Here is a 19550-nt window from a genome sequence, read left to right as displayed (position 1 = left end):
AAATATAAAGGTAAAAATGTTTACTGAAAACAATGGGGTCTGGGTCAACCCAGGAGCTCAGATAGCAGATGCTGTGCACTGCTACAGGGAAGGTCCTTTGTTTAGTCCCCGAGTTGGTTCTTCTGTTGCCCGGGCTGGGAATGCTGCAGAGGCAGAACTCAGGGGAGTCAAGGTCATAACCTAGTAGCTCGCTTCAGAGTCTACGGTTACAGGGTTCTTGAAGTTTATTTATGTATTTATTATCATTTGTATCCCGTCATTCTGTATCCAATCATGGCGGTTCACAGCCTCCTGCCCAGGACTATCACTGCCAAGGTGGAAAAGGGAAAAAAATCCCTCTATAATTATGAAAAAAGGTTCAAGGCCCCAGATTCCATCCGTGGTTCCAATTGAGCTGGAAGTACAATGGAATTGGGCTGAAATTTTTGCCAGATCAGAAAAGCACAAAAAAAGAAAAACAAAATAAAATGCGATTTAGTTGGGCTTAGGTGAAGGCAATGCACTAAATGACAGGGAAAAGAGAAAACGGCTCCCACTACTGCCAGAACCCTTCCAGACTAAGGAATAGCACTGCAGGTAAATCTCAGAGACCACTTTCCCTCCAGCCCAGCGAGAACATTTGTCACCTGGAGATGCTATCGTTGATGCACAAAAAGAAAGAAACAATAGCAGAGAAAAAAATATATAAAATATTTATTAAAAGTTAAATCAAATGATTCATAACACACATGCACACACATTCAAAATGAAAGGGTTACAGTTACTGCCCCTAAAGTTTGATGTCACTATTGAATATATCATGAAATACTGGCCCTCCATTAATATTAACTTTCCAAACTATGTCAGTGAATATTCATTTGTGACATCAATTCCTATAGTGAACATTTTGATCATTTCATCTTTTAATATTATGCAAGCCATGACAAGTTGTGTTACCCACAGTTCATCTCTCTCCCAACTTTACATGAAAACTGAAAAAACAATGAACATTTCCTTTACTGACTTTTTTAACTAGTCAGTCTCTTTATTCACTAGACCAGATCCAACAGATAGGTTCACTAAGGCTCTTCTCCCATTTTGTTTCTATGGGAAAAGACCCTGATGAATCAAGTCCCCTACTATGCTAACACTACTCATCAAAATTTTCCCTTCTGGTCAACAATGGCACTGTCAGTTTCAGGAATTGATTTTGCTTCTGCGATTCAGTTAGACCATGACCTTTCAGTCAGCTAATTCACTGCAGAGTGATGTTGTCACTTTAATCAATGAGGCCATTCTGATATCTATGAGGATGATGCCATCATAGTCATCACAGGAAAATGATATGGGAACAGGGTTAGCTACTAACGAGGAAGCCATCCTCCAGATGAGAGTGAACTGAAAGGTTATGTCAGTCCAAGTTACTGACGTGAATCTGCAACATTGAGGTTCAAGCCTGACAGCAGTTCTTCATTACAGGTCCTGTTTAACAACTCTGTGAGTGACTCATTAACATCCTTGTTGAAAACAGAGGCAACGTTTTCATTCATGTATCCCCCATCGCTCTTCTCCAGTTGAAATCCATTCATTAGCTCCTGGATCCACTTTAGTTCTTCTGAAAGCTCTTGGCTCAGAGACATGTACTGGGACTTTAGCTCAGTGTATTTTCCAGTAATACTATTGAGACTGGATGCTACAGACTTTATATCATCCTGGAGATGTTTCTTCATGGATTCAACTTTCCGATACTCATACCGAAGCTGTGAGAGATCGTGTCTTACATTTTCGTTTTCTTCTTTGTACCAGGCCTCTTTTTCATTATATATTGAAATCAGAGCATCAATGTCCTCATGTAGGGAATCATGGGACACTGCAAGTGCACTGAAATTGCTTTCCATCAAGGTTATATCTTCCACCACTTGAGCAAATCTTTCAAAGTTGACGTAAGTGTTGTTGGGTGGCATGCTTGAATGGGACTTGATGGTGTATTCCTTTAGACGTTTGGTCTTGAGCTGTGTGTGCTCAGTCTTTTTGTTTCCTTGGACTTTTGTCTCTTCTTTTGATTGATGAGTCTTCAGACAGAAGAACTAAGTATTACTAGCTATTACTTGAAAAACTTAAAAACATCACACAAAGCCACATTGCAGCCAAGGGATGCAAACGACGTTAACTATAATTTCAACAGGATTCTGACTCCATTTCCAGGCAATCTAGTCATGCACTAAAGTGGATTCCAATCAAAATTATTTGCACGCATTCCCATCGCATAAATGTGCCATTCTGTATGCAGTGTCCATGTCGAATGTTGAACCATTAATAAATGCTGGCAATTACAGATCATTGGGGAAAAATTATATTCAGAGAATGCAGCAATTTATTTTGTATTGTGAAAAATAGAAAATTCAATATTGAAACTCCATCAGTTGTTCATGCTAGGATTAGAAAAAGCCATCTCTAAATGAAAAATTTTCCAAAGACAAGGTCTTAGGGGGGGAAAAAAAAATTCAAGACCAGCACAAGGACAAAAAATGTCAATTGTGCAATTCGAGCTGGGCCCATTTCAGGAAGTGGACAGATTTTTGTGTTTTATAGTGCTCCGCCCATAAAATAAATGAAGATTTATCTCAGGCAACTGGTAAGAAGCAGGAAAAATAGCATGAGCCAGAATTAAAACACAGCACACATGCTTATTCATAGTTACCCACCATTTTTGGCCTTACCGTTATCCAGGGGTGAGAGAGTGCTTCTTGAATGGTAAGTCTTTTTCTACAACAACAAAGGTTAAATCCATAATCAGAACATGGAGAGAGAAGACACATTGTAAAGTTCCTTACTGTGCTGGGGAACAAGATTTCATTCTCCTGACCAAGGGGACAGCAACATGAACCACGTAACAGAGAACCAAAACCTGTGTTTGATAATGAGAGTGTCTACCTCTCTCTTTGTTCCACATAAAGTGGTCTGTAACTTTGAAGTTTCAAATATTTAAACATGAATCTTTCCATATCATTTTCTGTTACTCTTTCATGCTTTTCTTCCTCCTCCCTCCTCATCTTCCATGCCTTGGGTTATAAGGTGTTCAGTATCAAACTCATTCACAGTAACACGTCTGTCCTCTCTAACACAGAGAGGGTGACAAAGCCTCTAGCTCTCTCTCCTACAACACAGAGAGCTGATTCTGAGCCTGCTAGAAGCCTCTTACAGGGGACAACTCAAAATCCCCATTTTTTTTGGACATAGCAATACCTTCTCCTAGATACTAGTGTTCGGATTCTGTTCATTTTCCAGTGTCCAGTTTAGAAGAAACTGTACTTTGAAATGCATGGTTTCAGGAACTACAAACACTTCCGCATAGTAAGTGCCGCTATCAAAGCTGTCCCAAAGCCACTACTGCATTTGTGCAGTTTGCACTAGGAAATGAAATGACAGTGGAAGGCACTGATGAAATTCACTTCACAATGCAGGGAAATTAGCCAAAATGTCTTCATTTCATGCAGAGCAAGGTCCCCCCTCTGCGCATTCATTCCAGCACACTTTGCATAGGAAAGGAGAAGAAAATGAAGTAAATGCATTTCAGAAAAACAAAACAAGGGATTATCATCTCACCTGGTATCCTTCACCAGTACCTTCCTGATGAAGTCTTTTGCCAGCTCACTGGTGTTACTAAAAAATTCTTCGTCGAACTCATAGTTTACGGCAGTGATGTTTGCAAGGGTCTCCTGCTTGGTTTCTCCGAGGAAAGGAGATGCCCCACTCAGCCTAAAACACAAAGAAAACAACTTTCACAGAAAGGTCGTCGTGAAGGGCGTGCATGTGCTGTCGCGACTTCCTGGGAGCAGTGATGAGATTTTTCCCCAGACATTTGTGGTGAAAATTTCACCCGAGAATCACAGCGACAACAGAGGCAATTAACATTTGCAGTAGGTGTCAGGGTACAGCCACATCTCTTTACGTAACATTTTTATTGTTAATTTCTCTTGCTCGCTGTAGCACTGAGCAGCAGCAACCTGTGCTTGCAATAATAGTCCTATGTGCAGGGGTTTGATGGAGCAATATTTCTGAACAGAGGGCCATCTCAGCTTCCTTTGTTCTGTCTTGCAGAGGACACCATCTAGAGTTTCTTAGGCTCCGCACCAGGAGACACTGAATGACGTCTAATGGGAATTTTCATGGACTATGCTAAAATTTAAAAAAAAATCTCAGACAGTTCACAAAGTCAAGTCAGCCTGGCTAACAGGGCCAACCAGATCTAGGAGAACAACTCCAATCTTCTGCTTCTCTAAAAAAATGAAGTTCACACATACGAGGACAGGAAAAGGGACTCAGAGAAAGTCCCAGCTGTGATAAGTAATAGGACAGTGGTGCAGATATCCTTCACAAGATCAGAGTAAACGTGACTGGATATGTGTTCCCTTTCAGTACCTGGAAACAACTCTGATTTTTCAGACTGCAAGCAATCACGTGCCCGACTCCTGCAATTAGATCTGAGGGCATTTGAAGATGGATCATTTTAAGGATACATTAAATAATATGTACAAATACTTTTCATTTAAACATTTACCTACTTTGTTGGGATTAAATGTAGGAGGATACCTGAAGCATTTTGCTGTTAGTGGCCTGGCCGTATCTGGCTTAGATAACAAGTGAAATAAATTTGATATGGCACGGGTGCCAAGGTCGATATAAGAATGGTAGTTGGGTCGGCCTGGCAGCTCAGTGGCTGTACTGTGTGCTGCCAACAAAAGATCCCTGGTTAGAGTTCCAGATCACACTCCGGGTCAGCTGGGCTGGGGATACTATGAACGTAGCATTAACGGCCACTAGAGGGTTGAAGGAAGGGAAAGCGTTGTGGCCTTCGTTAAGGGTGACATTTGGTGGCTGGATTTACAGCCCGTGAAACTAATTCTGGAAAGCATCTTGGTGCATGGCTTCTGGCCTCAGGACTGTTGCTGCAATGACTAGACTCAGAACAGTATTTGTGTGTGGGTGTGTGGGGGGGGGGGGGCGGTGCCTATTAAAATTAGTTGTTAATGAAGGCTCATGGTGACAGAATTCTGGCATTGGATCCGATGGAGCAGGAAGAAAAAGGAGAAAGGCGGAACTACCAGATCAACAAAAAGAATGGAAGGCCATGCTAAGGAGCAGCTGATTCCAGGAGCTCCATAGGATGCAGTGGGACGCCAATAAGGATGCCGGTACAGTGTCTCTAGCCGGTGCAATTAGTCTCGCTGTCACGAGCACTATTTTCTCAAAAACGGATGCTCCATAACAAATCAGTCTCACAGCTTATGGCACTGTGACCTAATTAGAAAAGTTTTTCCTTTCACTTTGTGATGTTCACAACTTATAGGGGATTTGTGTTTCTAGATCTGTGCAAATTTCCATGAAATGTTTTCAACTGTTTCCTGGCATGAAAGAAAATTCCCAAGTCAACTTCATGTCCCACACGTAGCTCATGAATGCATGCTTGTGGATAATGCGGCACATAAACGTGAAAATAAACAAACAACAACAAGCAACCTCTTCTAGTGCATCTATTTTCTGGATGCGAGTTGGAAACGTTTGAATGGAACACAAGGTGAACGTTCCAAGATGGTATTGGCTGCTTTTGAAGGTCTTTCTTTGCTCACCATTAGGCATGATCTCATACATTTGCTACTAACAATAATCGCTTCTATAACGCTGCTTGATGTACACAGCACTGTACAAAATCATAAAAGAGAGCTTGCAATCTACATTTCATAACAAACAACCAAAGATGCCTACTCTTTACTGTCGGGCTGATACAGTAAAAATGCGGGAAAGTGGGTGAGCACCTGCTCTCCCAGCGCGCGCACAGGCCACTCTCCTTTGCGCGCGATACAGTATTTTAATTTATTTTAATTAGGGCCGGCGGTAAAAAGAGGCGCTAGGGACACGCTAGTGTCCCTAGCGCCTCCTTTTTGACAGGAGCGGCGGCTGTCGGCGGGTTTGACAGCAGACGCTCAATTTTGCCAGTGTTGGTTCTCGAGCCGCTGACAGCCACGGGTTCGGAAACCGGACGCCGGCAAAATTGAGCGTCCGGTTTTCAACCCGCAAGCCTATTTCAAATTTTTTTTTCTATTTTTCTTTACTTTTTTTTTTAACTTTCGGGACCTCCGACTTAATGCATGTTGATGGCCCTATTAGGTATTCCCGCGCAATTCAGAAAACAAAATGTGCAGCCAAGCCGCACATTTTGCTTTCAGAAATTAGCGCCTACCTTTCTTCGGGCACCCTCCGACTTAATATCATGGCGATATTAAGTCGGAGGTCCTGAAGGGTAAAAAAAAGTAAAAAAGAAAAAAAAAATTTGAAGTCGGCCCGCGGCTGTCGGGTCAAAAACCGGACGCTCAATTTTGCCGGTGTCTGGTTTCTGAGCCCGTGGCCGTCAGCGGGCTCGAGAAAAGACGCCGGCAAAATTGAGCGTTGGCTGTCAAACCCACTGACAGCCGCCGCTCCGGGCCAAAAGGAGGCGATAGGGACGCGCTAGTGTCTCAAGCGCCTCCTTTTGCCTGTTTCTACCGCCAGGCCTCATTTAAATACAGAATCGCGCGCACAGGCGAGTGGCCTGTGTGCGCGCCGGGAGAGCTCTCCCGCGGACTTTACTGAATCGGCCGTGAGTTTGGGTGCTACTAAAGTTCCATTCCCTCAAGTACAATATGGGAGCAATAATCAAAACTGTACTGTATCGGCCCGTCAACGAGCATTAGTGGAAAGTGAAAACCTGATGACTCCAGTAAAACTTTGTACTAGTTTTCTGGTTTAAAAAAACCTGTCACTTTAAAAACATTAAAAGTAATTTTAAAAAGTTTTGTTGTTTTTTTTAGAATGATAGTACCCTAGATAATGGCCATTATCAGATAATTGTCCTTGCTGAGTCATTTGATGCCCTCAACATTGGCTCAGAATGTCTGCTATGATAATTAATTATCTCATCAGTATGCAAACTTCTGTGGACAGTATCACATAAGTAACAGAGCTGCTCAAATATTTTGTAACAGCGTGAGAAAGTAAATATTGCCATAATTTGGTGATCCACCCATCTCATTGCTATTACATATAGGCCAGATTATATTTCATTACAAAGACAAAGAAAAGGCTTCATTTTAATTACCTGACAATACAATACTTCTTTATGCATCTGAGAACAGTAGTACTTGTGCCCTAATGTACAGCATTAGAATTTATTTGAGAAAATCCTAGTATCCTATGTCACCTTAACAGAGTAGATGACAGCAGACAAAGATCAATTGACCCACTCAGTTATTTATTTAGCAAACGCCAAGCATTTGCCTCCTCATTAACTGTATTCAAAGTTTGTAGCGGGGGTCACTGTTCTGTCAGTCATACAAGCTTGACCACCTGCAGGATATCGCTCCTTGTTCAAGTCAGTTTTGTTGTCTTTCCCCATTGGTCCTCTATCATTCTGGGACCATGGGCATACAAATTCCCATACCCAAGCCAACACACAGGCAATCTCCTAATCTTGCAACTCTGTTCTTACTTCTCTCCTCTGCATTTGTCCCACCCCTGTTTAAATTCTGTTGTGATACTGGTTTCCACTACCTCTGCAGGTGAGTTGTTCAATTCTCTCAGTAAAAAGTATTTCCTCTGAACCTCTTACCCTCCAATTTTACATCATGATATCCTGTTTTTGAATATGGGAAATTGCAACTTCCAGTACGTAATAAATACTTGAATGATTTTTTAATCATATTGTCCCTCTCCCTTCTTTTCTCCAAGTACATTTTGAATACATTTTTAAGCCTCTCAGAGGTACTCTCTCACACTGTGACAGGAATACACTTCACTCGTAAGCTAGGGTACGTTGGATACAATCTCAGTCTCTTATATTTACTGCTCATGTTTGCCTTAGTACTTGCACTGTACCTGAGAGAGCTTCCGTCTGGAGTTCGTAGGATGTAATATGTAGGGATGTGCACAATTTTTTTTTTCAGTTCATTTTTGGGTTTGGGGTGGACCATTTCGGTCCATTCCCCGAACCCGGAAACTTTTTTCGTTTCGTTTTCGGAAACTGACCGAACCCCCCCCCCCCCCAACCCTTCAAATTTACTTAATTACAAACCCTCCAAAATCCCGATCCCCCACCCAAGACTTACTAAAAGCCTTGGTGGTCCAGCGGGGTCCAGGGAGCGATCTCTCCCTCTCAGGCCATCGGCTGCCACTAATCAAAATGGCGCCGGTGGCCCTTTGCCCTTACCATGTGACAGGGGCTACCGGTGCCATTGGTCGGCCCCTGTCACCTGGAATGAGCAATGGATGGCCCGCGCCGGCCGTCCATTGCTCCTGGCAGGCCCGACGGCCCGAGAGCGGAAGATCGCTCCCGGGACCCCCGCTGGACTACCAGGGCTTTCAGTAAGTCTTGAGGGGGGGGGGGGGGATCAGGATGGTGGTGGGGATTGTAATTAAGTAAATTTGAAGGGATGGGTTGGGTTTGTTTTTTTAAAATAAATGTGCCCCTCCCCCCTGCGCTAACCCGAAAACAAATTTTTCCTGAATTTCGTGAAAAATCTGTTTCGGGATTTGGGTCTCCCGAATCCTGACGAATTAGGCAATTTCATTGAAATTTCGTTGAAATTGCCTAATTCGTTCTAAACGAATGCACATCCCTGGTAATATGTACAGGCAACATATCAAAGTACACTTGCAGCTCTTTTTAATCAGGCCGGTGGCGGTGCCCAGTACAACTGGGACTATTTATGTGCGTTTCCGCCACATTTTCTTTGTTCTGATTTCATCTCTTGGTACTTGAGGATCTTTTTTTTTCTCCATAGATTGTGCAGACACTTCTATTAGCAATGAGGTTCTTGTGATTTTTCTCCTTTACCACCATCTGGTTTTCTTCCATCAAGCTTTTCAGTGGTTGGAATGAATATGTAGCAGGTGATTACAACTTCTTCATTTTATGCAGAATCTGTCAGGTCATATTTCCAGAGTTTTTCTGATAACAGCTATGTTATAGTACAGGCCTTCTGACATCAGCACATTACATTCACCGACAAAATGGATAACTGCAGTATTGTTTACAGAATCTGCATGTATCTGTTTTAACTTTTTTCTATCCTAACTGTGAACCATCTTGTCCAAAATCCACTATCAATAGCCCATCTTTTAATTCAGCTCTCCTTAAGCCATTACTGCATCAGGTTATGATCAACTTGTGTCGGCTAAAGTAACTCTTTGCATTTTCCACTGTTGCCTATTGTTTTTCCTTTCTTGCTGGTCTGGCTCTTTCCAAAAAAATTCTCTTGTTTTGCAAATTCTGTTGCTTCTTCCTCCAAGTGTGCTGGTGGATTCTCACTCATTTCTTGTTTGTCAGAATGCTTGCCCAAGTTTAAGAATAGAGACAGGTTGTGACCTTTCACTTTCATACTTCAGAACTTTTGAATACTTGGACCTGTTGATGCTGCTAAATATGCCCAGCTTGGAGAAGAGACGGTTGAGGGGGGGATATGATAGAGGTGTTTAAAATCATGAGAGGTCTAGAACGGGTAGATGTGAATCGGTTATTTACTCTTTCGGATATTAGAAAGACTAGGGGACACTCCGTGAAGTTAGCATGTGGCACATTTAAAACTAATCGGAGAAAGTTCTTTTTCACTCAACGCACAATTAAACTCTGGAATTTGTTGCCAGAAGATGTGGTTAGTGCAGTTAGTATAGCTGGGTTTAAAAAAGGACTGGATAAGTTCTTGGAGGAGAAGTCCATTACCTGCTATTAATTAAGTTGACTTAGATAATAACCACCGCTATTACTAGCAACGGTAACATGGGATAGACTTAGTTTTTGGGTACTTGCCAGGTTCTTATGGCCTGGATTGGCCACTGTTGGAAACAGGATGCTGGGCTTGATGGACCCTTGGTCTGACCCAGTATGGCATGTTCTTAGGTCTATAATGGTAGATCTGTGGTGTGTGTAATATATTTTTATAAGGTCAATACTGCCTTCAATTCTTGGGACGTACAATTTTGTCAAACACTGGTTCTAGATTATCTGGTGAGCATTAAGGAGTTTCCTTATTCATCCAATTTTTCAAGATCTTTAAGGGGCCAGTCTATGATTCCAAAGCTGTATGAGAGTATGGGGATTGCAAACTAATTGATGGCTTGTATCTTAAGTCTGTGCTGCAAAAGCAATTTCAATATCAATTACAGTCTCCTGTAGTAGTGTTTGCTGATCTTTTCTCGCAGTGATTTGTACTTATTTGTTGTACCTTTCTCTATTCCTAGATATTTATATACATCCTCCTTCTCAAGTTTCTATATGCTTCAGTCAGATAGGTATTTTCAGTTCTGCTTAGTTTTCCTCTCTGGAAGGTCTCCTTAGCACATTTGTTTAGGCCCTGATATCATCTTGATGTCTACTTAGAAGCTCTTCACTATTCAGAGTTGTTCTACTAAATGAGATTGGGGGATGGATTCCATGTGGAAATTTGATCTTTGGGTAAATGTACATAAAATCACCGCTAGGCAGACTGAATGGGCCTATTGGTCTTTATTTGCCATCATTTACTATGTTCCTGTGCTACTACATTACCTTGTTACTATGTTCCTGTGTTACTTTGCACCAAGTTTCCAAGGCAAAGTGTGCATGACTTTTCACTTTGCAACATGCCGCAGACATTTGCGTCTGCTTCTCATGCAGGTCAATTTTCCCTGGTGTTGTGACTGTCGCTGCCCGACGTCTCCACTCCGCCCACCTTACCACATTGGCGACTCCCTCCGGGGTTGATGGAAGGCTGGCTGCCGCGGCAGCTTCGGCCGTCCTCGTCCAGCATCCCCGGACTGGCCTGACGCTGCAATCCGCCATGTTGACCTGATGCCTAGGGGCGTGCGCGCGGCGTGGCCCCGCCTCAAGTACCAGAAGTGGTGCGAACCTCAGGGGCGTCCCCCTGAGATGACGTCATCCGCTTCAGATATTTAACAACTCGAGTTAGCAAGAAATGGCAACGGACTCCCTACGTCTTTCCAAGCTACTCTGCCTCCTCGGACTAACCAGAGGTACCCGCTTCTCGGGGGCCTCGTTCTCTCTTACTTTGTAGATTGCAGTCTGGAACTGGTACTCGCTCCTCGAGGGCCCTCGTTAACGGACTTCTTCGGAATTCACTTCTGCCTGGAAGTCATCGCTGCCTACTACATCTGTGAGTTACCATTCCTCTCTCAGAGCTTTCCCTGGAACCAGGTACTCGCTCCTCGAGGGCCTTCTTCATTCCAGCTCCTGGGCTTCTATGAGACCATTGTGTGAATGTTACCATCAGGTTCGGTACATGAACTCTGCATACCCTGCCTACTCACTATATTTCAGTTTCTCTACAGCTCAGCCTCCAGGGATCGCTGTTCCAGTATCTGAGGGACTACAGCCCAGCCGGGCGTTCCAGCTCACTACTGCCACCTCTGGTGGTTCAGTATACTATCTAATAAAAGAACTAGTGTGTGTCTGTCTCCTAACTCTGAGCCTGACCGGTGGTCCCTCCCTGGATCTTTCCCCGGGGGCATGGTCATCTGCCACTGGTCCAAGGATCCACCCACAACTCTCCTAAATAATAACACCTGGAAAATAAGGTGCATAGCCTTTCCGATCCAATCTTTGTGCATTACTTTCCAATATGGCCCAAAATACACCCTTAGGAACACCTTCCCAAATGCAGTTAAAAGTGTACGCACTGTCAGACATCACACAGACCTTTAGCCTTACTGAAAGAGGACAATTTCGGAACAGCCAATTTACACACATAAATGCCTTTGAAAATTGTCCTCCATTTGACAACCTTTATGTAATCTGAAATTATTATTCCTAGGTCTGTCTAACAGTTGCCAGTTTGTGTCCTTTTAATTGATAAATCGCTAATGACATTTGTGACCCAGATGAATGATTTTACCATTTTCTTTTTAAGCTTAGTTTCCAAACCTTTCCAAATTATTTTTCCATTTTTTTTAAAGTTCCCTTTAACTTTTCCTCCCATCCTAATGTGTCAACCCTGTTACAGGTTTTTGATTCAACTAAAAACCAGCACATTATCCCTCAAGTCCCTCTGCAATGTCACTAGAATTGACTCTAGTGAGCCCTGAGGAACTCCGCTGATCACGTTACCTTCATCTGAATGGACTCCATTGACCATCATTCTCTGAGTTCCACTGCTCAACCAGTTCCTTGCGCAAATAACAGCAATCTGTCTTATTCCTACACTGGCTAATCTGCTTGTCATTATCCTATGAGAAACAGTGTGAAAATCTTTACTAAAATCCAGTGCATTCTGCAGACACTAATCATACAGCTCCTAAAATACCACCAAAACATAGCTGACAATTTAGAGAAGGAAAGAGTATATTAACACTTTTGTATCCCAATGTAATAGAATTCTCTCTCTTCTTATGGAGTCCCTTTAATTAAGTTTCTGAATGAATGTTTTAAAAATGTTTGAAGGATTTCAATTGCAAGATGATAGGGATTTAACCTGCTGAGAGATTCAGCAGTACAAAATTTAACTTTTCAGAACTCTGGTCCCCAACTGGATACCTGCTGATCTTGAGATATTATATAAGAAACAATGATTAGTCTGTGATTGTTTGGCTTTCCCATGGGCTAAAACTACACCTGCACAATTCTTTTTTTTTTTCAGCTTACTTATTCTCTGCAGTTTGTGTGCCTGAAATCCTATCATGTCATGACTTTTGGCCAACTAAATAGAATAGTGACATAGTTCAACAAAAACAATGGCAAGCCTGGGGCTTCCTGATGACATGGACAAGACCATAGGCTTGCATCTGAAAGATGACACCATGAAAAAGAAGACTACAGCAGGACCACAACAGTCCTTGCACTGAGCAATGACTCGAGAGGTTAGAAAGGAATTCAACCTATAGGAGTACATACCATATAACCTCAGCCATACAGTAACTGCAGATCCCATATGGAATCCAAGTATTCCCTATTCACAAAATGACTTTTGTGCAGGCTTTCTAAAGAGCAGGTCATGGAAGTCAATAGTAGAATGCTACAATTTCAAATTATTATTCATGGCAAAGGTATTAGTTTCTGCTCAAAAATAATTCTAATGCAATAACACAAATTTGCATATCAACTAACAAGATGTATTTACATCAAATTGGTACTTACAGGATATAAGTGATGACACCAATGCTCCTGAAAAGCAAAGAAAGTATTTTGTAGAGTTACAGCAGTCAGCGTATACTATAAGTTGCTTATCGTTTCTTTTAACCAATTAAAGCACTATCTTTGTGGTTGTATAGATCTGGTGAGTACCTCTACTACTTACATCACCAGTTAAATTACTTTTTAAGAAAGAACACAGATGCATTTTGTATTTATAATTCCTCTCCTATAACAGCACCCAACCAAGAGCAGCATAGAGCATACCACTGAATATCTACAGACAAGTTTGTGTTTAATGTAGGATCAAATGCAGCTTACGGACACAAGGAGTCACGAGGAAAGCATGAGCCAATCAGATGCCTTCAAAACGTTTAGCCATAAGTTACCTTCATCAGAGCAGAACAGCAGCTCCCAAACCAGAACCTTGAGGCCCTCAACTTGGGATGGTTTTCAGAGTAACAAACAGGCAAATGAACCAGGTTCTTCCAAGACCAAGGATATATAAATGTAACTCAGGAATATTAACTGTGGATATGCGGAAAAGCAAACCTGCTAAATTGTCCTGAAGTCAGGATTTAAGAACCACGAGAACAGAACAATGAGGAAGGTTCTCTGTTCCTTTTTCTCGGGAGATGCATCTGACGCATTTACTTTAGTTTACTGAAGTTCTTATAGTACTTTTCATCCTATTCAAAGTGCTGGTGGTCACTGGTGTGACAGGCTGAGGTTACCTCGCATAGCAGAGCACAGTACAAGTGCTGAGCCAACCTCTAACGTTTTTAATATTAAAAAACAAGTCTGCAGAAAGGTGAGGCATTTGGGTGGGGGATGGTGGGCAGGAGGGGATATCAGCTAATCTAGATCCGATTAGCTCATACATTAGAACCAGCACAAGGAGGAGTTGGAGACAGTAAAAATAAGGCCTGGTATACATTTGTTTTCCTTATTGGGGCCATACGCATGATGCAATGAACTTTTTCTTAGTCAACTGCAGGTTTCTGGAAACATGAATTGGAGCTTTAAATATAGCACTGTGTAATCTGCAACACACATCAGCATGTTCAAATAATTGCCATGCACGCTCGAAATAGAGAGTAACATCAGAAATAAGGTTTCATCGGTTTGGTCTTCCTGGAGCTGAGCTAGCAATAGAAAAGCTGCTCACCAGCTCAGGTTACAGGACCTTACAGCACCTCAAGATATTAAAGGCATTCTAGGAACCGATGTCCTTACAATTAATTCTTCAGAGCTCATGGCACATCTACTGCTATTATACATAAAAGTTAATTAAAAAATTAAAAAAATCTTTTAAATTGCCCTTAATGTACACAGCCAGTCGACAGTGAAAACCAAAAACGGATTATTGCTGCACTTTTTTGGAATCATTAAAAGATAGGAAATCTTTGTCACTTAACAACTTGAAGGAAGGAACTGTCAGTATAGGAAAAGGGAAAAAAAGTTAACATACGAGACTTACCACATATCTGCAGCTAGGCCAAGGGGCTCATAGTTTACTATTTCTGGAGCTGTAAAGAGGAATTACTCAATCAGCAGCATCTCAATATAAAACTGATTTTAGCACCAATCTGAATCCTCTGTATAGCTGGAGACTTTAACCTGGCACAAGCAGCCCAAAATGACCTGTGTCACACTGTGCAGTGCTTATTGTCCTACAAGATGAGTTTACAGAACCGCTGTGCTATTCTTCTCCTCATAGTCCAGAGGCCTGTTTGGAAGCCTTCCAACCCTGACCTCATGAATATCCTGCCAGGAGTCATTTTATGGACACGTCTGATAAATAGACAGCAGCAATATACTGCTGTGCTCTGACCTTACCCTTTCTGTGGGAGGTGTTTAGTGGTGGAACAAGTAACATGTATTGGGGTGAGAGGGGACTGTGCAATTTTACTGAAATAAATGCTGCACAGTTTAAATGCCAAGTTCACTTAGGGGGTTAGGGTGCATTAGGGATTAGGCAATTAGCAAAGGCACATTTTGAAGGAAGGGAAAAGGAACCTGAGTGCTGTACTCGGGTTAAAAGTTATGACTCGGCGTCATGTGGAGGATCTGGGTATGATTCCCCCAGCTCAGGACTTACTCCTTTATTTGGCCGGGGATGTCACGGAGGCAGCCTTCACAGCTCCGGGAGGAGAAACCCCAGCCATCATGCAATGGCAACACCTAGAGGGGGGGCTTTAGGACCCATGAGTACAGGGTTCCGAACAGAGCCCTGCTGCATGGCCCCCAGCCAAGGACGGACAGTGCAATGCCTGGGCTAAGGTAGTGGGAGGAGGCATGAACTAGGGGAAAAATCAGCATGTAATGGAGAAAGAGGGTTCAGGGAGCCAGCCTTGGCTCCATTTCAAAAAAGAGGAGACGGAAACTTCCAGGTCCAAAAAAAAAAAAAAAGACCACGTTCTGCATCTTTTCAAGGTAATAACAAAATAATCCAGCAATCAATTACACAGAAGGTTGTTTTTAATTTACACAACCTTGTATTAGATTTTATTACCCAACCCTGCAGACCGGTAGAGACTCATTTTTTCGTTTAGCAGGGATGTTGCTAATGTGAGACAATGGACCTGATTTATCAAGCGTTTTCCCTTATTCAGTGACCGAAGGAAACATCGTTCATCTTTCAGATGCTAAACCCACTGTGGCAGCCCGATTCTACTGTCATTAAAGTCAATGGCGCTTTAGCAGGCTGCCCTGGCAAATCTCCGTGACAAGAACAGACTGCCGGAAATCCTGACAGTGCTGGCAGACGCGGCTCGCTCACTGAATCGGCCCTGTTCTAACTTGTCATGCTAATGAGATGAAAGCCATGCACCAGGCACGTACAGTAGTTAAAACGCTGCTACTTCAATGGAACGGATCCGAAGTAAGATATTATGGCTCAATTTTCACAAGTTCTTCTGGGTCTTAGACATATAAAATAAATGCATTACGGGCGTAAGCTGGCCTCATGTCCACAATGATGGTAACTTTTAAACAGGTGCGCTGGCGCACATGTACGCGCGTTCGTCGGCGTATATGCGCGCATGCTATAAAACAGCCTAAACATGTGCACCTATGCACGCAAATGCTGCTTCTACCGCGTAAGTGTGTGAGTGTGTGTGGGGGGGGGGGGGGGGGGGGGTATTTAAAACACATGCACTCCGATGCCATTACCAGTTTTACCAGTTCACCCAGGTAAGGAACAGGACTTCCAAACCCTCCTAGTTTAATAGCCTCCCTTCTCCCCTATTAGCCCCAACTGTTAAAACCCCATTGATGTGTTTAGTCTTTTTTTGTTTTATGACTTACACGCCATCCATAGCAGAAGTAAAGTTACATGGCAGGGGACTCTGGCACGCGCCTGTGCGCGTAAGTATTTACGGGCAAATTTAAAGATGAAATCCAGGAACACCCATGCCCCACCCAGATCATGCTCACGCCCTGCCCCTTTTTCGGAACATTTCACTTGTGCACGTAGCAGGAGATACGCGCGTACACAGGCGGCTTTTAAAATCAGTTCGGCGTGCATTGGCCCTACTCGTGCGCATCTCCCGGTTTTGGTACTGTACAGTAAGTCCTAGATCCCCCCCTTTGACTTACCGGACAGCACTTGGCTACCACCAGCCCTACTGGCACTCACTCGGTTGGTTTCTGGGGAGTTATATTCTTCTGGTACTATCCTGGCTACCCCGTGTCCTGTGCTTTCTTTCAGTACCAGTCAGCTCATTCAGTCTGCTTAACGAGAACGCAAGCACTTACCTACAAACTCTGGCGTACCAAAAATATTTTTAAATTCCACTCCTTCTTCTATTTTATGGGCCAGTCCAAAATCAATCAACTTGATGTGTGGTATTGGGAGATTCTTGTCCAGCAGCATAATATTCTCTGGCTAAAGGGCAATACAGAGAGTTTGGGAGGTTAAGTAAAAATACCAAAATAGCCACCCACTTCCCCTGCCAACGTGACATGGAGCATGAGAACCCCGGCTCCATAACATCCTGTGAAGACAGAGCTCGTTATTGTGACAAATGGAAAGCAATTAAAGCAGCAGTCCATGGACAAAACTTGTTTTTCAGCTAAGATGAATTCTACCCCAGTAGGTGTGCCCTGCTGCTACATGCTTTGAGCTAAGCACAGTGATCTTTAAAAGAAGCACTACCGAAGCCTGCTCCCCCCCCCATGGTAATTCATCTGCACATTATTTATTATTACTATTATTAGGACTGCTCATTTGCCATATCCGTCAAGTTCTGCTATGACAAACTGCCTTCATAACAGATTTGCTAACTCCCAGAAGAATAACAGTCTAAAATGAACAAAATTTCTATTTTTGTATCTCGCTCTCGTCTCTCCTGACTTGGGCTGGAGCCAGTGGAAGTGCTGCAGCTTGGCCAATCCTGGTATCCCATGATTTAACCCTGGCCACCGGATGGGAAGAAAAGGGGGCAGGCTGACCAGACACGTACACAGTGCAGGCACTTTAAATTGCTTTACTATATGATTTTCTTAAAACTTTATTTATTTATTTTTAAGTATTTAGTGCCACTACTTGCAAGCCAACAGTTCGTAGCCATTGAAACTATTTTCCGTTGCCGTGGACTACTGCTCCCAGGTCATCCATGATAGCCTGAGTCAGTCCTGGTGTTCAAAGGTGAATTTATGGACTTGATTTAAAAAAAAAAAAAAAAAAAAAGGCCTAGAAATCCACAGATACAACAGAGACAAAGCCAATATTCACTGACCTTAATGACTTAGCATCAGGGCTGGTTCATGGGGGAGAAGAGGGGGTCCAATCAGAGCAACTGCCTTGGGGCTTGTGCTTCCAATGATGCCATTCTGCCCCAGCGGCCTGGCCCCTGAGGTGTGACATCACGCAGGCAGGAGGTATAGTGCCACCCCCTGCTCTTCAATACCAGGGTGGGAGCGGGGAGGGTAGACTCCCCCCCCCCTCTTCTCTTTGACCTTTGGTGGGATGCTTGCTCTGGCTGAATCACCCAGGCCCAGTACCTCCCTCGGGTCGGCCCTGTGTAACCCATTGCTACTAATTAAAACGGCTCCTTGTCGGCTTGTTAATGTTTTGCCTTGATTGATCTGAGCATGCACCATCTTGAGATGAATCACTGTTTGGAGAGCTTTTGAACAGGCAAAATGTCTCTGTCCAGCATGCAGCCTTAGAGGATCCCAGTTCCCTTTACAGCATTTGTAAGCTCCATGGAGGACTATGCCAATGAACTGAACTGAATTCCTCTTACTAAGGCACGGAGCAAACCATCTTTTTGTGAGGACCATGTGGCTGCATCAGTTCATGGTTTAGTGAAATCTCAGATTATGAGCAATTGGCCTGATGCTGGATGCTAAAATTGCATCAGACGGAATTAACATTTTTAGGTTCAATAGCAGATGGGATTTAATTGGGCTGTGGACAACTACATCCTAGCCTGTATTTCTGTGAGCCGTATTAAATGTGTACAAGGCATTAAACGAGACGGTTGGGCTCAGGTGGCAGGATCTTGTGTTTTATTTTGGAGTCACATGAAAGCATGGACTGCGGAGAGACGAGTGAGGAAGGTGCACGCCTATCCCTTGAGAGATCCTGCCAGTTTCTATGAGAACACTTCTCTACAGTGTTCAGCAACCAAAAGTATTGTATTCATCTACTGTAGCAGCTTAATATCTTAAGTCTTCCTTAAGTGGAGATACCTTCAAAAATTGTGGCTATGCCATGAAGGCTATGCCTGCTAATCTATCTCTCTATTTTACTTTATTAAGTAAGATTATGGCGAAAACACACAAAAAGCTGGCAGAAGTGATACTATTATTTGGTACTTACACTTATGTCAGCAGCTGCACTGGTGGCCTCCTGCAGGAAATAGTTTTAGACTTTTTTCACATAAACCTGATATTGGTGCCAAATCCCTTTTTCTGGAATGAAAATCAGTGGCACAGTGTTCCCATAATCCCAGAACTCTTTGTCAGCCAGTGCTGTGAGCACAGCTAAGGCCAGAAGAGAGGGGGAGGGGAGGTTCAGCTTCTTCACGGATTTGCAATAATGCAGATCCATGAAGGTGGCCCTCGCAAGCACGGCTCCGGTAAGAGCGCCAAAGGAAACCCGAGCTGGACCAGAGCAGTACAACCAGGAAACCGAGAGGAACTGCTGCCGCGTTCATAAGGCTCCCTGACTGCACACCCGCAGCCAGAATGGACCCTGCAGAAGGGACAAGCGATTCAGAGGTGAAAAGGAGGACTGTCCCTGTAAAACCAAGACACTACCTTGTGGTAGATGTGTCTAGCTTCTGACCAGAGTGTTCCAGAAATCACATTTTCTGTCCATATGAGATGAAAGTGGAGAGTGCTAGGAAGGGAACTGAGGTTGCTCAGCTCTGAATCCCATGTCTTACGCGCTCACTTTATAACCATG

General features: G+C 43.2%; 1 protein-coding gene across 7 annotated transcripts in view; it reads right to left on the bottom strand.

The window, feature by feature from the left end:
- The window catches only part of DAPK2 (death associated protein kinase 2), a 157147-nt gene that overhangs the window by 26531 nt on the left and 111066 nt on the right, over positions 1–19550 (bottom strand). For 4 of the 7 annotated variants that reach the window (XM_029575118.1, XM_029575119.1, XM_029575120.1 and 1 more), the window contains 6 exons: positions 16892–17021; positions 14613–14661; positions 13139–13165; positions 3586–3738; positions 2700–2745; positions 676–2051 (listed from right to left, as the gene is read on the bottom strand). In XM_029575118.1, the coding sequence (XP_029430978.1) occupies positions 1401–2051; positions 2700–2745; positions 3586–3738; positions 13139–13165; positions 14613–14661; positions 16892–17021 (1056 nt within the window). In that variant the 3' untranslated portion in view covers positions 676–1400. Of the gene's footprint in view, positions 1–675; positions 2052–2699; positions 2746–3585; positions 3739–13138; positions 13166–14612; positions 14662–16891; positions 17022–19550 lie in introns of those variants that run through there. The other 3 variants (XM_029575121.1, XM_029575122.1, XM_029575123.1) reach the window with 1 other exon arrangement.

The sequence above is a fragment of the Rhinatrema bivittatum genome, chromosome 13 (genome assembly GCF_901001135.1).
Source record: "Rhinatrema bivittatum chromosome 13, aRhiBiv1.1, whole genome shotgun sequence".
NCBI classification, from domain to species: Eukaryota; Metazoa; Chordata; class Amphibia; order Gymnophiona; family Rhinatrematidae; genus Rhinatrema; species Rhinatrema bivittatum.
This window is presented reverse-complemented; position numbering and strand designations above follow the sequence as displayed.